This window comes from Lagenorhynchus albirostris, chromosome 1, assembly GCF_949774975.1.
Source record: "Lagenorhynchus albirostris chromosome 1, mLagAlb1.1, whole genome shotgun sequence".
NCBI classification, from domain to species: Eukaryota; Metazoa; Chordata; class Mammalia; order Artiodactyla; family Delphinidae; genus Lagenorhynchus; species Lagenorhynchus albirostris.
The window spans coordinates 129,935,831-129,953,793 of NC_083095.1; the positions used below are offsets into that span (position 1 = coordinate 129,935,831).

A 17,963-nucleotide genomic window follows, 5' to 3' on the forward strand; every position below is an offset into this window, starting at 1 on the left:
AAAATAAGAGTAATACTACTCTGTTGCATTGGCATGAAAATTCAAGAGATAGAATGTAAAGTAACTATTTTTGTCAAAAAGCTCATGCATGTGTACATAATAGAATACTCCTGTATGGCAGATGGGAAAGAAAATGGCAGTCTTTGGACCGAAGAAGCAAACCTGATAGGTTTAGTTAGGCTGTCACAATGCGGGCCCACTTTTAAAAATTGAATTAGTTGCCAACATTTAATATAATTTAATATAATTAAAACAGAAACTTTCATTATGTCATGACAGTCTCACCCATTTAGGGTTCCTTACCTGGCTCCTATAGCATTTGAGTAGTGATCCCTGTTTATGGGAAGAAAAATCTAATAATCCCTTCCAGAAAAAAAATGGCAAAATTTTGGAAGATTACGTTTGCCTTGATACCCCCTTGATTATGTCTGCATTGATACCAGTATTTTTGTCAGATGTAAAAATCATTATTAATCAACCGTAAACAAAGGATTTAATTTCAGGAATAATTTTAAAATATGCAAGCTCAAAGGCTTAACTGTATCAGGGCAGGTATGACCATTAACTCTGAAGGTTTATAGAATGTTTGGGATAACAGAGATAAGACTTGAATGAGACAAGCTGTCCTACATTGGTGTCAAATGTTACATTTCAAAACCAAATTCAATACCATTTTAAAAGTTGAGTTTCTAAAGCATTAATTTGTGTTACAATTCAGCAGAGAGCTGAACTCACTTTTTTTTTTTTTTTTTTGCTGTACACGGGCCTCTCACTGTTGTGGCCTCTCCCATTGCGGAGCACACGCTCTGGACGCGCAGGCTCAGCAGCCATGGCTCACGGGCCCAGCCGCTCTGCGGCATGTGGGATCTTCCCGGACCAGGTCACAAACCCGTGTCCCCTGCACCAGCAGGCGGACTCTCAACCACTGCGCCACCAGGGAATCCCTGAACTCACTTTTGAAGAGATATATAATAGCACTGAAGAGAAGAAACACCTTTTGATTAGTATCTAACACAGATCAGTTGGTAGTAAAATACTTGTAAATTGTAAAGACCCAGCTGTTTTGCAAGACTTAGTACATATGCCTCCTGTCTCCCAAATGTGTATCAGGGAACATTTGGTGATTTTGAGTGGGAACACGAAAGAATTGAGAGATCTGGTCATCCAAAACTGCAAGAAGGATTATCCACAGATGCCTTTGGAGTATATGCTCTTTAAAAGCCATCACTTAAGCAATGTAAAGCAATTATACTCCAATAAAGATGTTAAGAAAGAAAAAAGCCATCACTTGTCAAGAAATAGCCATGTTATACATAACTACTAAAATTATGAATTCTACTGCCAGGCAGAGCTCTTTTCAGCTAGATTTTCTTTTCCTGCTCTCTTGAGCTGCTCGGAATCTGAACAGGTGTAGAGGTGAAATGCCATATGTACAGAATATGTCAATGCTATTACACCTGAAAAACCTGTACAAAAACGGGGAGGCAAATGATAAAACTCATGCTGATGCCACTGCTGGGAGCCCAGATGACCAAGACATCTGGACTAGACTAAGCAGAAGCATAATCAGCGTGGAGGCCTCCTTTGGGCAGTGGCCCTCACCCTGGCAAGAGGTGTTGGACTCCAAGCAGCAAGTGTGCCCCCAGCATCCTGGATTTAGTTCCTGAACCAGACTCCAAGTTGCATTATGTTCTTCTGAGCTCTGTACATGCTCTTCCCTCCACCTGAAATACTTGCTCCCTTGCTCCTCCTTTTTCTATTTGACTACTTCTTGTTCATCCTTGAGATCTCAGCTTAAATATTACCACCTCTGGGAGCCCACCTTGACCTCCCAGACTAAGGTGCCCCATGTTTTCCCCAATGCTTTTCAATCCCCCAGGACTTGAAAAGCATTGATCACACTGGATGATAGCTTTGTTTTACTGTTTATATCCCCTTATAGCTCCAGAGCTCCATGAGGCCAGGTGCCAGGTCTGCCTTGCATTCCTAATGTGGAGTAAGTTACTCAAAAGATACTGGTTGGATGGTTGAACAAACTACAGCCCAATCTGTCTGCTTCTTAGCTCACTCAGGTACTCTCAGGTGACCTCTCAGCTGTCTAGTGTTCGTGGGCAGGGCTGAGAAGTTGGCCACCATTGGCCCTGATGCCTAACAGTTTCCCAAGAAGCAGAAATTCTTGGGACAAGTGAACCAGAGGTTTGGTATGCAGCCTGGAACTTCTCAAAAACCAGTCTGGAAAGAATGAGATGGAAAAGGAGGATTTGTGTTTGGAGGAGAGGGAGGAAGCTTGGAAATATCTCCTTAAGACAAAGTGGGATGATAACATCTTGACCAGAAGTGGAGAATCAAAGACCAAAATCAGAAAATCTAAAAGGAGGAAGAATGGATTTCTTGGAGGAAAGAACTCCACAATGGAGCTATGAAGCTACTAGAGTCCCTCGTAGGTGTGGACACTGAGCCTGAAGTCTGAGAGGATGTGCAGAATTATTAGGAGTCAATAAATGTCTGTCAATGGGGTTCCATTCTCTCCCTGATCTTGGGCAGCTTCTTTTACCTAATAAAAAGCCATGGCTGACCTCCCTAAGGTGGGGAGAAAGTCTTTTTTTTTTTAACATCTTTATTGGGGTATAATTGCTTTACAATGGTGTGTTAGTTTCTGCTTTATAACAAAGTGAATCAGTTATACATATACATATGTTCCCATATCTCTTCCCTCTTGCGTCTCCCTCAGGAGAAAGTCTTATTTAAGAGGGAGTCCGCAAATGTCAGGGAGGGCTCCAGGCAGATTTCTTGGAATGATTTAACACCCAAGGGCAAGAAAGACACCAAGAACTGACACCAGAAGCTAGTATTGCTTTTCCAGTATGGAAGCCGGCCAGAACTCAGCTGGTTGTCAAAAAGCACAGGCTCGGATGGACCTAGAGTCTGTCATACAGAGTGAAGTAAGTCAGAAAGAGAAAAATAAATACCGTATGCTAACACAAATATATGGAATCTAAAAAAATTGTACTGATGAACCTAGTGGCAGGGCAGGAATAAAGACGCAGACATAGAGAATTGACTGAGGACATGGGGAGGGGGAAGGGTAAGCTGGGACAAAGTGAGAGAGTGGCATGGACATATATACACTACCAAATGTAAAACTGATAGCTAGTGGGAAGCAGCCGCATAGCACAGGGAGATCAGCTCGGTGCTTTGTGACCACCTAGAAGGGTGGGATAGGGAGGGTGGGAGGGAGACGCAAGAGGGAGGGGATATGGGGATATAGGTGTACATATAACTGATTCACTTTGCTGTACAGCAGAAACTAACACAATATTGTATAGCAATTATACTCTAATAAAGATTAAAAAAACACAGGCTCTCAAACCCTCCTGTTCTTAAGGAGCATTAGTCTTTCTGCACTAGGAAACAGTGCAGCTAAAAAAAAAAACTTTTGAAGACTTTCCATGGTCCTCAGCATAGAGTTCAGTTCCTTAATATGGCCTACAAAATCTGTCTTACGAGCCTCATCTTTTTCCCAAGGCAACTGAAATGAAGGAATGAATGGCTCCAACCCAGACTGGACTGAGTTCTCTGTAATCAGAAGATCTGGAAAAGGAGAATAACTCTAACCTGGTTCTTCAAACAAACCTGGAAGTTCCACCTGTTAAAACAGGAATGAACTCTCTCCAGGGGCAAGGTAGCAAGAACTCCCTTCCTCTATGTCCAGCCTCTATCTCCTGCCTCTTCTGGGTCTGGGGATGCTGGGACCCCATCCCTCTTCAGTCTGACCTGGGATGGCTGAGCTGTCTGGTGCTAAATAATCTGGTCCCTCCCTAGTTGCCCCCCTTACCCAGGGAGGCTCTAGTAATAAACCCTAGGTAGGCCTGACTCCAGAAGTGGGCCCACCATCCCCGACATGGATGATACCCTGAGATTCGGCAGGCAGGCAAGTTACCTCCTCGGCCCTCACTGGCAGCCGGCTTCACTTGGATGGGACGATTCATCTGAAAGACATCGGACCAACACACCCAGTCAGCGTGACTGCCTGGCCCTGCCCCGGCTTCTCCACCCCTGGACTCCTCAGGATCTAATCCCTCACCCCTTTGAACTCTACACCCCACCACTCTCACACAGGGATTATAGATTTTCTCCAAGATTCATCCCTTAAAGGCAGGAATTTAGAAGGTGCTGAAGCCTGAAGGATTAGGCGATAGGAAGCTCAGGGGCAAGCAGAGGAGGGACTGTGGAGGTCAAAAAGATTCTCCTGCCTTGGCTCTGTGTAGGGACCAAGTGCGGCCTGTCCCTCTGGCTCCTGGACTTCCTTAAAGGCTTTGGGTGCGAGGAATTGGGTAGTAGGGCAGATGTGTGTTCTGTGTCTAAAACTGAGAATATACTTCTATGTGTCACTTAGATTAAACAATCTGGGAATCAAATTTAGGGCCATCTACCCCCAACTCTGCCATTTAATGGTTGTATGACTTTGAGTAAGCCATCCTCTCTCAGATTCAACTTGTCAAATGAGAAAAACCTTCCCCAAGCTTCTATGTCATCATAGTTTCTACCCTCACCCTCTCAGTCCCCTCCCTGGGACCCCTTCCCCTGAGGATGCTGGAGTTCTCCAGGGCAGCATCCTTGGCCCTACTCATCCCACTCTTCCCTTTTTTCCTGGCTAATCTCGTCCACACCCACAGCCTCAGCTCCTGTCCCCACAGTGATGACTCAGAGCTCTGCGTCTCCAGCCTTTACCTCCCTCCTGAGCTTCAGACCCATGTGCCCAGCTTCTTGCCGGACACCCCGCCTAGAAAGTCCACTGGCACCTTCCACTCAACACACCCAAACCAGAGCTCATCTTTTTGCCCAAACCTGATCCAGTCATCCAGGCTATAAACCTGGAAAGCAGCTTGACTCCTCCCTCCATACCCTCCCCCACCAACCAATTTCACCTTCTAATTCAGGGGTTCCCTGATCAGGGGTAGATAAGAATCACCTGGGAACCATATCAGACTCTTAAGTTGGGGGATTGTATAATTTGTAAAGGCTCCTAGGTGATTTCCATATATACCCCACCCACTCCCATCCCCCAACCACCCTGAGAGAATTCACGATTGAATCCCCATCTCACCTTCCTTTCATGGGTGTTGTGGGGATCACATGACATAATGGGGACGCAAAAGGTCTTTGTAAACAGCCAAGAGCTGGATGCGTAGGATGTGAGGAATTATTGTTGGGGGGGCAGACAGCTGAGTGCCGGAAGGAAAGAAGAGCAGCCTTCCTGTTCATGGAGGAAGGGGTACTGATGGCCATCTGGCCTGAGAAGGTGATGATCTGACCCCCTCCCCTCAGGAAATGGAATGCTTCTGCACCAATCAGGGGCCACTCCATCCCCTACCAGTGTGCTCGTTGCCGAGACAACAGGCAGCTTCCTGTTACCATAGCCACAAGTGCTACCTAGTAACCATAGTAACGCCCTGGCAGTCACAGTTGAGCAATTTCCTTTGGATCAAATTTGGGGGAGGGGTGGGGGGAGGGCTTAAAAAAAAAAAAGGAAAGGAAAGGAAAACAGGCCAAGCCTGAACCAGAGCAATCCCCCTCCCACCCAGGGCTCAGGTTCTTATGCGCTCTTACACACCCACCCGCTGGTGGTGGAGCACCTGCAGTGTACCAGGCTGTGGGTGAGGGCCGAGACACCGACAGGACTCGGGCTGCAGTCTAGAGGGGTGACAGATCAATCCAAGGAGATCAGGGCGAGCTGGATAGGTCTGGATGGCCTGCACCAGGGACCAGGAGGACAGGACCCGTCCCTGGGCATGGCCACCTGTGACTGTGGAGGAGAGACCAAGAGACAGAGCCGGGCTTCCCTGGTGGCGTAGCGGTTGAGACTGTGCCTGCTGATGCAGGGGACACGGGTTCGTGCCCCGGTCCGGGAAGATCCCACATGCCGCCGAGTGGCTGGGCCCGTGAGCCATGGCCGCTGAGGCTGCGCGTCTGGAGCCTGTGCTCCGCAACAGGAGAGGCCACCACAGTGAGAGGCCCACGTACAGCAAAAAAAAAAAAAAAAAAAAAAAGAGACAGAGCCATGGAGAGCAGAGACACAGGGAGAGATGAAGAGACATAGGAAGACAGAAATGATGAGAGAATAAGACAGACCTACACAGGGCAAGGAAAGAGAAATACTGGGGGAGATGGGAAGGAAATGAGGGGATAAGGGGTCAGGAAGGGGGGGTGCAGGAAAGGTAGGGAGGAGTGTGGCAGAAGGGTAGAAGCCTGGGGTGGGGGGCAGTGAGGGTAAGCAAGACCATCCTTATTTTATTAGTTCTTAAATAGATCCTACGAATTTCTCACTGGAGCCTAGAGTGACGAGCACGTGTAACAGCAGTGGTTTCCATGGCGGCTGCCTCCCCGGCTGGGTTTCTGGGGAGGTGGAGCTCATCGGTGCTCTGGAGGATGTCCCTTTTCCCCCTCCCCCTCTCCACCACTGTTTGATGGAGAGTGGGCATTAGGTGGTACATACATGTCCCACGTGGACCTGGCAGAGTCCAGGTCTCGGAGGCTGGGCACCTAGACTTTCCACCACTCGGGCATGTTGCCAGTATGTCCAGAACTCTGTGAAGAGCCCTTGGCTGGGCCCTTCAGGGGAGACAGCGATGACCCTAGGACCCTGTCCTCAAAGGCGTATAAGAGGGGAAGATAATGCCACCATTTCCAGAGAGCCCACTATGTGCCAGGCCCTTCCTGGGGCACTTTACATACATTGTCTCTAAATTCCTTCCAACCACTCTGCAAGATAGTGCCATTGTTCCCATAGTATAGATGAGAAAGCTGAGGCTGAGGGGGGTTAAATCACTTGTCCAAGATCACATGGTGGGTAAGTGGTTGAGCTGGGATTTGCCTCCAGGTCTGCCTGACACTGAAGTCCATGATTTTTGCATTGTGTCACTCAGCTCCGTTCTTAAGACATGAACACAAATAAAGAGGCACAGAGGGACCAGGACCTTGGGAGGCGTGCAAGGTAAAGTGCTGTGGGAGAGGCTGACTCCAGCTGGAGAGGCTGGCTCAGGGAAAGTTTCATGGGGGAGGCAGGGTTTGAGCTGGGTCTTGCAGCACTGGGGTCATTTGGGCCATGTGGAGACCGTGGGAGAGGTGGGGCTGGAGGCTGAACACTCCAGGTGTCTGGGGTACGGAGAGGGAGATGCAAGTCTGAAGAAGCAAGGGTTTTCTGGTGGGTACCTGACACCGAGGGAGCTAGGGTAGTACAGATTGCTGCCAAGTCAGATAGACGTGGGTTTAAATCCTGGCTCCATCACTGACACCTTCCTTAAGGTCTCTGAGCCTCAGTATCCACACTAGTAAAAGGGGACTCCGGATCCCACCTTGAAGGGATGTGGTGAAAATGACAAAGGCAAGATCTTAGTAGGTGCACCAGATGTAATAAATTTTTCGTTTGTTTGTTTTTGTTTGTGTGGGTTTTAAATGGAAGGATATGAAATTGAAGGGTAGGCAGGGGCCAGATCAGGGCAGGTTGTGAAAACCATGACAAGGAACTTTGACTTTGTTGTATTTCAAAGGCAATAGGGATCCAGGGAAGGATATTAAGTAGGGGAGGGATCTGTCTTATGAAGGATGCCGTGAGCTGTCATTCTGCAGAGAAAGGATTGGAAAGGGAAAGATTAGAGGCAGGAGGATCAGTGATACAGGTGAGGGTGAGGGTGACCTGGACTAGGGCAGAAGGAAATGGACAGATTCAGGGGATGTTCAGGAAGAATGAACTGGACTAAAGTTCTATTGGATGTGGGGACTGAGGGAGAGGAGGGAATTTTGGCTGACTCTCAGGCTTATGGCTTAGGTGTTGGGGAAGTCGGTAATTTGGGAGTTAGGAGGTGCAGGGGAAGTCCTCAGGGGAGGAGCCCAAGATGGTGATGACAGAGTTGAGAAGAGGAATGGTCCCCAGGCTCTGGGCCTTCAGTCTCCACTGGGAAGTGGTTAGGGAGGACACCCGGTTTTTAGGTATGTTCTGTGAGGCTAAAGGAGAAAGAGAGCTGCCCACATGAGCTACCTGGGCAACCCTACCCTGCCTCGTTCCTGCCACAGCCAGGGGAGGGATGTGGAAGTGGGGTCAAGGAATCACTGTTCCCCTTTGAAGAAAAGAGGGCATTGCTTCCTGGGCCAAGCATTTGTCATGGGACCTCACGGGAGCTGTTGCCCTTGGCTGGGCACCTATTCCCCTGAGGCTTTCCCAGTCCAGGCACATTTCTGCTTCAGGGCCCAGCCCTGGGGGGAAATCAAGGGAGAGTATGTCAGAAAGAGGAGAGGACAACCTACTCCAAGCAGTGGAGTGGAGAAGGTCAGAGGCAGGACAGACACGTACGGGGTCCTAGGCCTTCTGCCCCTGTAAGCAGCAGGGAAGGCAAGATCTTACCCCTTCTCCCTGCTTGACTTGCCAAAAATTCCTGCCTTTGGGGTCCACACTGCCCTCTTCACACTCTTCTGTCCTGATCACAGCTCTTCCCTCCACTCAGCACTCATGCCCTCAGCCCCTTCCCCTCACCATGGGAAAAATGCTTATTGGAACCTCCCCAAGGAAGGGACTACTGATGGGTCTAAGAGAGGTGTCATGGGTGCAGGAAAGAGTGGAGCAGATAAAAAGGAAACCACCATTTTCAGTACTTTGTTCTACCTCACCCCCTTCCTCTAATTCAACCCACTGCCAAGTCCCATTCGTTCTAGAATCTATATGGATTTCCTAAATAGTTCTCAAGTCCATCCTCTCCTCTCTGTTCCTACCCTAACCCCAGCTCCAGGCCAGTATCATCACTCACATGCCCTCAGCAAGTGTTTCCAGAGGGTCATCTGCCTCCAGCATTGCATCCTCTCCACCCCAGCATTCACGCTGTAGCCAAAGTGATCTTTCGGTACCAGTCCCTCACTCTTCCCTGCTCAAAATCCACCCACAGTTCCCCATTGCAAGCCGCCCAGTGAAGCCCGAGATCCTAAGACTGGGAGCCAAAACCTGTTAGTCCTGCCTCCCGTGCTGCCCAACATGCATGATACTCTCCATTCACTTGGAGCTGTAGACATCTTTGCTGGGCACTTTCCCTGACTGTCCCCAGAATTCCAGAAGACACTTCTGTCTTTTAGGTTTCTAGGCCTTCAAACATGATGAAGTATGATCATGATTCAGCTCAGACAGCATCTCGCCTGTGAAGCATCTCCTCCTTCTCCACCCCTGATGCTTCTTGTACGTGCCCAGAGGTTAAACCCCATTGAGGTGCAACAAGTTATTTCTGGGCTGGAAGCTCCTTGAGGGCAAAGGCGCCAGCTCATGCACTGGGCAGCTGCTAGCACATACAGTGCCTTTGTGTGAGTTACAAAGAGGCAACCCTGTGGGCAAATTAGGAAAAATGTCCCCCTTCCTCTGGGCTGACACAGTCCTGTGATAATGTGCATGGCTTTGTCAATAGAGCATGGCTGGATTTCAGGCCCTGTTTGCCTTTTCCCCTCAAGCTGTTTTGTGCAGGGCACAACCTGCAAAAGCAAATGTACTCAGTTATGTCTGTCTCCTTCATGGTGTTTGAAGGGATGGATGCCCAGGGGAAAGGAGAGCATGAACATGGAGGGAGACAAGTGCGGGGGCAGGAGGGAACCTTCTGAATCCCAGAGGGTGGGGCTGAGGTTGGGCCTCACTTTCTTCAGGTGGATTCTGGAGCCTAAAGTGAGGCTGAAAGAAGTAACTCTAGCTTCATGGGGAAGAAGCTGTAGAAGATGGGACAGACCACTGAGGTTTGAAGGAATTCCTGAGTAGGGAGTCCAGCTTTGATAGGTGACAGAAATTAGCAGGGAGCTCGTGGAGGGGGGCCGACGGGAGGCCCAGTCCAGCAGATAACATGAAATTTCTCCTAGCGGTTCAGGCTTTCTCTTTAGGTTTGACACAGCCTTTCCTAGTCCCACAGCGACAGTCCTGCCTGCCTCCAGTCAGAGTCCAGATTGAAGTGTTGTCCCTGCTTCTCCAGCAGATGGCAGGTGTGCCCAGGACCCAGTGCCTACAGAGAGCTGGGCACCCTCCTCTCCATGCTGGTGGGCCTGAGGCCAGGTGACTAAAGCTACTGCTGCCCCTGGCAGGCCCAGAGGAAAGATTGATGACTCGGCCATTGCTGGGGCTGGCCAACAGGGCCATCGATTTTCATTTAGGAGAACAATTAAATATTAATTTTCACTTTGTTAAGCTGAGGAGGGTGAACAAGCCAATCCTGGCAGTACAAGAGGAAGTCAGGCCATGTTGGAAGCCTGTAGATGAAAGGGTGAGAGGGGGCAGATGTACCCAGTCACCATCCCCTCCAGAACTTTAGACCCCTATCTGCCATCAGCTTGGCTCAGGTAACAGTGCAGTGGTTAAGTGAATGAGTTCTGGAGCCAGACTACTTGCATTCAAAGCCCACATCTTCCCATTAGGAGCTACATGACCTTGGGCAAGTCACTTGTTTTCTATGACTCAGTTTCCTCACCTGTAAAATGGGAATGCCAATAACAATACCTTCTTCATAGAGGATTAAATGAATTTGAACCTGTAAAGTGCTAGGAACATTGTCTGGTATCAATATAGGTTAGTTATTATTATTTCTCTTTTTTCTCCCAGAAATTGTCCCAGTAGTATAGGGCTTCACTGTCCTTATCTCAGGTGCCCTCAGCCTCATAGAGTACCCCAGGTACCCCGTCTCTTGTGGAGCCCTGTGGCTGGTTGAGGAGGGGATTTTTTTTTTTTTTTAACATTTATTGGCTGCATCAGGTCTTAGTTGCGGCACACGGGATCTTTCGTTGCAGTGCACAGGCTCTTCGTTCTGGTGCACGGGCTTCTCTCTAGCTGTGGCGTGCAGGCTTAGTTGCCCCGCGGCATGTGGGATCTTAGTTCCCCGACCAGGGATTGAACTGGCATCCCCTGCATTACAGACGGATTCTTTACCGCTGGACCACCAGGGAAGTCCGTAAGGAGGGGATTTGTTCTCCCAAAGTTCATCTTAATTTTTTCAGTGCCTTTCATTTGCTTTCAGGATAAAGTCCAAACCCCTCAGCCTGGAGTTCAAAGTTTCCTCTTCAGCCACTGCCCTCTGTGGATCTTCTTTCTGGTCTGGCCCCTGTTCACATGAGGGCCCCCTCCTCTACACTCCCAGCCTCATTTCACACCCATCTGTTCCTCTTGTCTCTGCACCTTTACCATGATGTTTCCCACGTGGAGTGTTACTGTTCGTATCATTGACTCAATTCTAGTGACAGAAGTCATTTACTCCCAAGGTTGGATGAGTAATGACTTCTACTATTACTCCTAGTAATGCTGCTGTTACTACTACTACTACTACTACTACCACCAGCTAACCTGTATTGAGTACTGATTGTCTGCCGAGATCTGTGTTAAGCACTTTACATGACTTAGTTCATTTAATTATTATAACAACCCTACAAGTTCAATTTTACAGGTGAGGAAGCTTAGGCTTAGAGAGGTAAAGACTTGCTCAAGGTCATAGAGTCAGTGAGTGGTGGGGCCTGGATCGACACCCAGGTCTGTCTGACTCCAGAGCCTGCATACAGAGGATTGGCGAGGGTGATAAGTTAGTGTTAACTTGACACTGAGTCTTCAAGAGCGAGGCTCAAGTTCCTTCAATTACAAGGATTGGTTCTAGGATCTGACACCCCAATGACAGCCTGATCAGCTCTAAGTAAAGCCTGCCTTATTGCTGGAGAGCTCCAATTCAGAGAAATGACTTCTTTACACGGAGCTGAAATTAGCGCATCTGTTCTTTATACCCCACCGCTCTGTGAGGCCACCCATAGGAAACCAAATCCCTCTTCAGGATGTGAAAGCGGTTACCCACCCCAACAGTAATATGTATCAAGATCTCACTCTGTGCCAGGCACTTGCTAAGCCTCGGTTAATCCTCACAGTAGCCCAGAGAGCTAAGTGTTAGTATAACCTACTCCTTATAGATGAGGAAATTTTCTAGTAATGTATCTGAAGACACAGAAGTGGTAAATGGCAGAGCTGGGATTCAGATCCAGTCTGTGAGTCTCAAAAAACTAGTATCCTTAATTATTATGTTATGATGCCTCCCTATTGCAGCCCCCACTAAACCCTATTTTCTCCAGCTAAATATCCCCAATTCTTCAAATTATCATTCCATGATATATTTTATGTTCCCATCCCATCCTAGTCTCTTTATGGTAGGCTAGTGACCCTCTTAAATCTGAGGCCTGGAAGTGGGTATGTGTCCCATGTTTGGCCTGCCTGGGACATTTGAATAGCATTCTTTTTTTTTTTTTTTTTTTTTTTTTGCGGTACGCGGGCCTCTCACTGTTGTGGCCTCTCCCGTTGCGGAGCACAGGCTCCGGACGCGCAGGCTCAGTGGCCATGGCTCACGGGCCTAGCCGCTCCGCAGCATGTGGGATCTTCCCGGACCGGGGCACGAACCCACGTCCCCTGCATCGGCAGGCGGACTCTCAACCACTGTGCCACCAGGGAAGCCCTGAATAGCATTCTTGTTCTAGACATATCACTCCTTGGACAAGAAAGAATGAGGCTGTGTAGTATGACTTGCTCTTGGTGAACCTACACTAGTTCCTAACAATCACCACTTTCTTCCTTCCACAGTAGGTCCCACTTTGCCTTTTGTCCAGTGATTAGCCATTAGCCAAGGCCATATCAAGTGCCACTGATACACAGTAGCCTAGCTGCCTGTGGAATCAGATCTCTCTTAACTTTAGCTGCGTGTTTGGGGTGTGGAGGGAAAGCAATCTTGGTGGGTCAAGACACCCCAAAAAGCATTACAGGAAGAGGACCAGAGGGAAGTGCACCAAGGACCCTAGAACTGGAGGAAGTGGGATTCCAGACCAGCAGGGCCTCTCCTCCATGTATCTGCGTCTATGCTCACACCAGTGACAAATGACACCTAAAAATCATGATTTTAGCCAACATGGACGAACTCTAGCATAGCTCACAACAGTAATGCCTTCCCTAGCTATGGGCGTGGTACACTTAGCCCAAGAGTCTTGAGCCCGTTTCTTTGGACCAGAAGACTGAACATAACACATAACCTGTAGCTGTTAAGGGTACAGGTAAGTCCTCTCCTGGAAAGATGACTCTTCTTCTAGTTCCTGGTCCCAGCCCAGCCCCTATATGCTGCTTTGGCATGCACATAGGGCCTATGTCCCCAGCCTGAGGTGATTTCCGCCCCCCCACCAACCCTGGTGGACTTACCCCTGGCAGGGTCTTCTGCTCGTGCAGTGCACTCTGGGCCTTGAGAGCAGAGTCCCGGGCGCAGTAGGTGAGGAAGGCACAGCCTGGGGAGGAAGAGGCTGGCTCAGGGGGTTTCCTGAAACCCCCAGATACTCTTCCTGGAAAGACCCCATTAAGTTGACAAACTCAAGGCCACTCTCCTTTAAACAAGGACACTACTTCTGAGAAGGCTTCTCTGCCTCCCACCTTCTCTGAAGGGAGGGGCTTCATGTGCCTGTGTCCCAGGCTCTGGCTCCTTCTCAATTGCTCATGGCCTCTTGCCTACGAAACATGTGTACCCACACCCAGTCACATGCTAATACAATCCCACATCTCCCCTCCCCACTCCAGCCATAAATCCTGTTAGGGTTAGACCTCCCTAAGCAGCTTTGCCTTCAGCTTTAACCCCAGCCTCCCCTTTCCTTTTTGGATTCATACTCCCAAAGTCTCTCAGAATCAGCCTCAATTCCTTCCCAACTCAGTTTCAGATGGGAGGAGACAGAAGAGGAGGAGAAAGGTTGGGACCCCAGGACCCCAGAACTCCTTCCTAACACCTCCTCCTAGTTTGAGTCTGAGGAAGGGATAATTTTGAGGCTTGGAAGATGGGACTGGTTTAAGGGTGTCCTATGGGTAGGAGCTTCTAGGGACTTCCAATCCTATCCAAGGAACTTGATCTGTCAGCTCTCCCAGGACTTCAAGATAGGGCCTCTTAAATAGTTATTGTGCCCCAAATTTGACTTCTCTAAAGGAACCAGTAGATACAGGGGAGAGAAGGAGTCGGGGTTGAGCCAAAGGATCAGTCCTACCCTCTCTTTGTCCAGCCTCAGAACCTGTAGCCTGCTAAGAAGCACAGGGCCGATTTCTTCCCTTCCAAAAGTCATTGAGCACTCACTCATTCAGAAAAGATTTATTGAATACTTATTATGGTGGGACATTATGAGGGCTTGAAGGTAAAGTGGCAACAAGACAGATACATTTCCTGCCTTAAGGGGGATCATGTAAAGGATCATGAGGGGGATGTATCTAACTCCACAAGGTTGAGGAATGTCTCAAAGAACACACTGAATTCTCAATAACAAACGGGTGTTAATGAGGTAACAAAAAGTGTGGCGATTATTTCAAGCAGAGAGAATAGTACATATGATGACTGAGTGAAGAATTCAGTGTGTTGGGGAAATGGATGGAAGGCTAGTATGGTTGGAGATTGGTAACTTAGGGGCAGAGTGGCCAGTGGGGTGTGCAGGGATCAGCTCATCTATAACCTCAGTCTGGATTTTGAACTTTTTCCTAAGAACAGTGGAGAGCCACTAAAGGGTTGTGACATTAGGTCTGTGTTTTCAAAAACAGCCTTCTGAGTGTAGGAAGGAGAAAGACTGAAGGAAGAGAAAGTGGATGTGGGAAGCCATTAGGAGTGTGGTGCAGTTTTCCACTTAGACCTCAGCAGACTTCAAAGGCAAATGGGAACATTTTCTCCAATGTCTCCTATGTGGTTGCCCTCTTAAGGTGGGCGGATATCTGCCATTCATTGGATTAAAGTGACCTTAGAGAACTTCTGGGACAAACTCTTATCATAGCAATAGGGAAACTGAAGCCCAGAGAGTATACAAGTGGCAGGATAGGGTTTGGAATCTCCAAACTCCTAGGCTGAGCTTGTTTTAAAAGCACTGTGGCTGCCCCCCGTGGTACTCAGCCATCAAAAAGAAAACGAGTCACTCTGGCTTTTGGACATCACTGTTGCTGGGGAGAAGGTGGAGAATATGTTGACTTGGAGACCCTCCTCAGTGATCTTGCAAGGCAACCCTGCCTTCAAGAGCTGTGGGTTGGTTTGGGGATAAATCACCAAACACCTGATTCCGCTTACATCTCTGTTCCATCTACTGCCACCAAGCCGTATTAGCTGATGTCAGAACTGGGCAGGGCTGGGGGCCTCTCAGAAAGGCTCGAGGGCCTAGCTGATCCCTAAAGGAGCCCTGTGTGACTACCTGGGAAAGGGAGTGGAAGAATGAAGGATAAAAAGACAGAGACGCATGGCTTGAAGGGCAGATGAATGAAAAAAAACAGGAAGAATTGGAACTAAGTGTAGAGAGAAAGAGAGAAAGGGTGAGGGAACAGTTCAGAGACTCCGATGGTGTTTAAGTGAGAATTAAAGGTATTCTATACACTTCCCTTACTGTACAGATGGCTCAGAAAGATTAGCTTGTACTTACATACTGAAATAAATGTCTAGAAAATAAGAAAATAAATTGCTATGGATGGATGTACAGCTGGGCAGCTGGACTGTGTTAGAAGGGATCTGGATGGTATGGTCTTGTCATTTCATGCCCCTCTAAAAATGACCCCACCCAGGAGGGTGGAAGATGCACTGCTTCATAGCTGCTCCCAAATCTTCTATGGGCATTTTCCTGGAGCCTCTATGTTAGTGTGCCTAGGAACTCTCCAAAGCCTCTGAGTTGAAAAGGTGGCAGCCTGTTTCCAGCTCTTAGCCCTTAGGAAAGTACATTTAACTGTTACCCAGGACCCACCACTTCTCTCCTGGAAAGATCACGGAGGATAGTTGGGGACCCTCCCCCACTCCCCAAACCCTGAAACTGCAGCATGGTGAAGGTGGGGAGAGAAAAAGGTGTTTCTTCTCAAATAATTTCCTTCCCCTGCCCATGTATGAACGTGTCTCTGGCTCTCTTACTCCAGCCCAGCCTGGACAGACTTTTCTGCATGTAAACAAGCCTCCTCCCTATTCCTACAGGAGGAAAGGGGTGTGGCTGGATAGGACCTGGTGCGTCTCTCTCTAGCTAGGGCAGGGAGAAGACCCCTTTCTGCCTCTTCAACCTGACCCACCCTGAGGCTCTGGTCCACAGGCTCTGGTCCAGGACCACCCTGTGAGGGAGGGAAAGCAGGAGGCCATAAAGAGGATTGGGAGGGGACAAATATGTGTCACAGGAGTGGGAAGATTAGAGGGTAAAAGAAGCGTAGGTTCAGCTGAGAAGAAGCCTGAGATGAGGGGGCACAAGGTGGCTAGAGTTCCCAGCTGAGATCAGAGTTCTGGACTCAAATCAGAAAAGGAAGACAGTGGTGGGATTCTGGATGGGAGTAGGAGAGATTGGGGCTATTGTTAAGCATGAAGGCGGAATTTGGTGCTGAGAGCCTCCTGGGAGGGGAATTGGATTATGTGACTTAGATAGGCATGGGTTCTGAAGAAGCGGAGAGTTTGTGTCTGTGAGATTTTAGGTTGGCAGTGTGAATCAAAAGAAGGTTCTGGGGGTTGACTGGTCTTGGAGGCCAGAATGAGGGGTGCAAGCCCAAAATGTGTGTGAAGGTGGTTAGGCCTGAGTGGGGTGGCCCCAGATGGGGGTGGAGGGATGGTGGTTCAGGAATGATTGGGTCCAGGGTTTGGGAGATTGAAGGTGTCAGAGACCTAGAAGGTGGAATAAGTTTCCAAATTCCAGGATTTGAGATGTCTGATGGGAGAGATAGAGGGAAGTCCAGCTGAAAGGCGAGGAGTGTTGCAATGTGAGACGTGAAGGGAAGGGAGTTGGAGGTTAGAGTGGAGTACATGTCGGGACCAGAGTGATGATCAGAGGGAGGATGTCAGAGAGAAAATTCTGGGTTGGGGGCTCTGTGATCTGGGAAGAAGACTGGGCTGAAGTGGGCTGGTATTAGACTGGTGTTGGACTGGCTCTAGATAGAGCTAGGGTTGGGGCTGGGGTTGAGGCTGGGATTTGGGCTGGGCCGCACTCTAATCGGAATGGGGCTGGGCAGGGCTGGGCAGGGCTGGGCTGGGCTGGGCTGGGCTGGGCTGACCCCGCGCACCTTTGTGGAGGCCGGTGAGCCGGTCCTTCAGCACCGTCAGCTCGTAGATGCGGCCGAACTCCTCGAACAGCGGCTTGAGGTCCTGCTCGTCCAAGCCCCTCGGGATCTGCCCCACGAAGAGCTTGATGGCGTCGTGGTCCTTCATGGGCACGGCAGGACCCGGGTTTAGCCCGCTCATGCCGACGCCGCTGTCCGCGGTGCTGAAACCCAGGCGCGGGCCGGGGCCGGCGGGCGGCGCAGACCCTCCGGGCGCCGCGGCCATATCCCCGCCCGGTCCGCCCTCCCGCCGGTCCCGCCTGTCCCGCCGTCCCCTCCCTGGACCGGTGGCGAGGGCCAGGGGGGGAGGGGGCGGGACACGGGCAGCGAGGGCGGGGGGCTGTACCGGGGGCGGGGTCCGGATGGAGGGGCGTAGAAAGGGTGGGGCGGGCTGGAAAAAGGCGGGGCAGGGGGCGGGGCAGGCCCGGGCCGAAGCGGCGGGATGCTGGGGTCTAGCTTCAGGTCCCCGCGCCTCGCTCTCTGGGCTCCCGCCCGAGCTCTCCCGGAGCTGAGCCCCGAGCCCCAGCCCCCGTGTTTGATGACGTAAGGCAGCTGGCCGCCGGGTCTACGCAAATGATTTGCATAATGAGGAAGCAGCGGCCAATCAGAGATGGAGTTGACCGGGCTCGGCCGGGGGCGGGCGGGGCGGCAGGGCTCTCGCGCTCCTGCTCGCCATGGCAACCGGACCCTCGGTTACCCTGTGTGTGTCGAGTGTGTGCAGGCGTGGCCGTGGATCGCGCGTGTGCGCCTTGGACCGCGTGAGGGGAAGTAGCTTCGTCATGCGTGGTGATGTCTGCGGGAGTCAGAGCTAACCCTCTCCTCACACACCGGCACACACAAGCACACACACCTCCAATCACTGGAGCGTTTCCTGCGG

The 17,963-nt window shown here is 50.0% G+C and overlaps 1 protein-coding gene across 3 annotated transcripts in view; it reads right to left on the reverse strand.

Moving 5' to 3' along the window:
* Positions 1–17,324, reverse strand: part of CELF6 (CUGBP Elav-like family member 6) — a 32,255-nt gene extending 14,931 nt beyond the window's left edge. For 2 of the 3 annotated variants that reach the window (XM_060153427.1, XM_060153421.1), the window contains exon 1: positions 17,051–17,324. In XM_060153427.1, the coding sequence (XP_060009410.1) occupies positions 17,051–17,312 (262 nt within the window). In that variant the 5' untranslated portion in view covers positions 17,313–17,324. Of the gene's footprint in view, positions 1–3,940; positions 3,990–13,225; positions 13,309–17,050 lie in introns of all 3 variants that reach the window. The other variant, XM_060153414.1, reaches the window with a different exon arrangement.
* Positions 17,325–17,963: the final 639 nt, after the last annotated feature.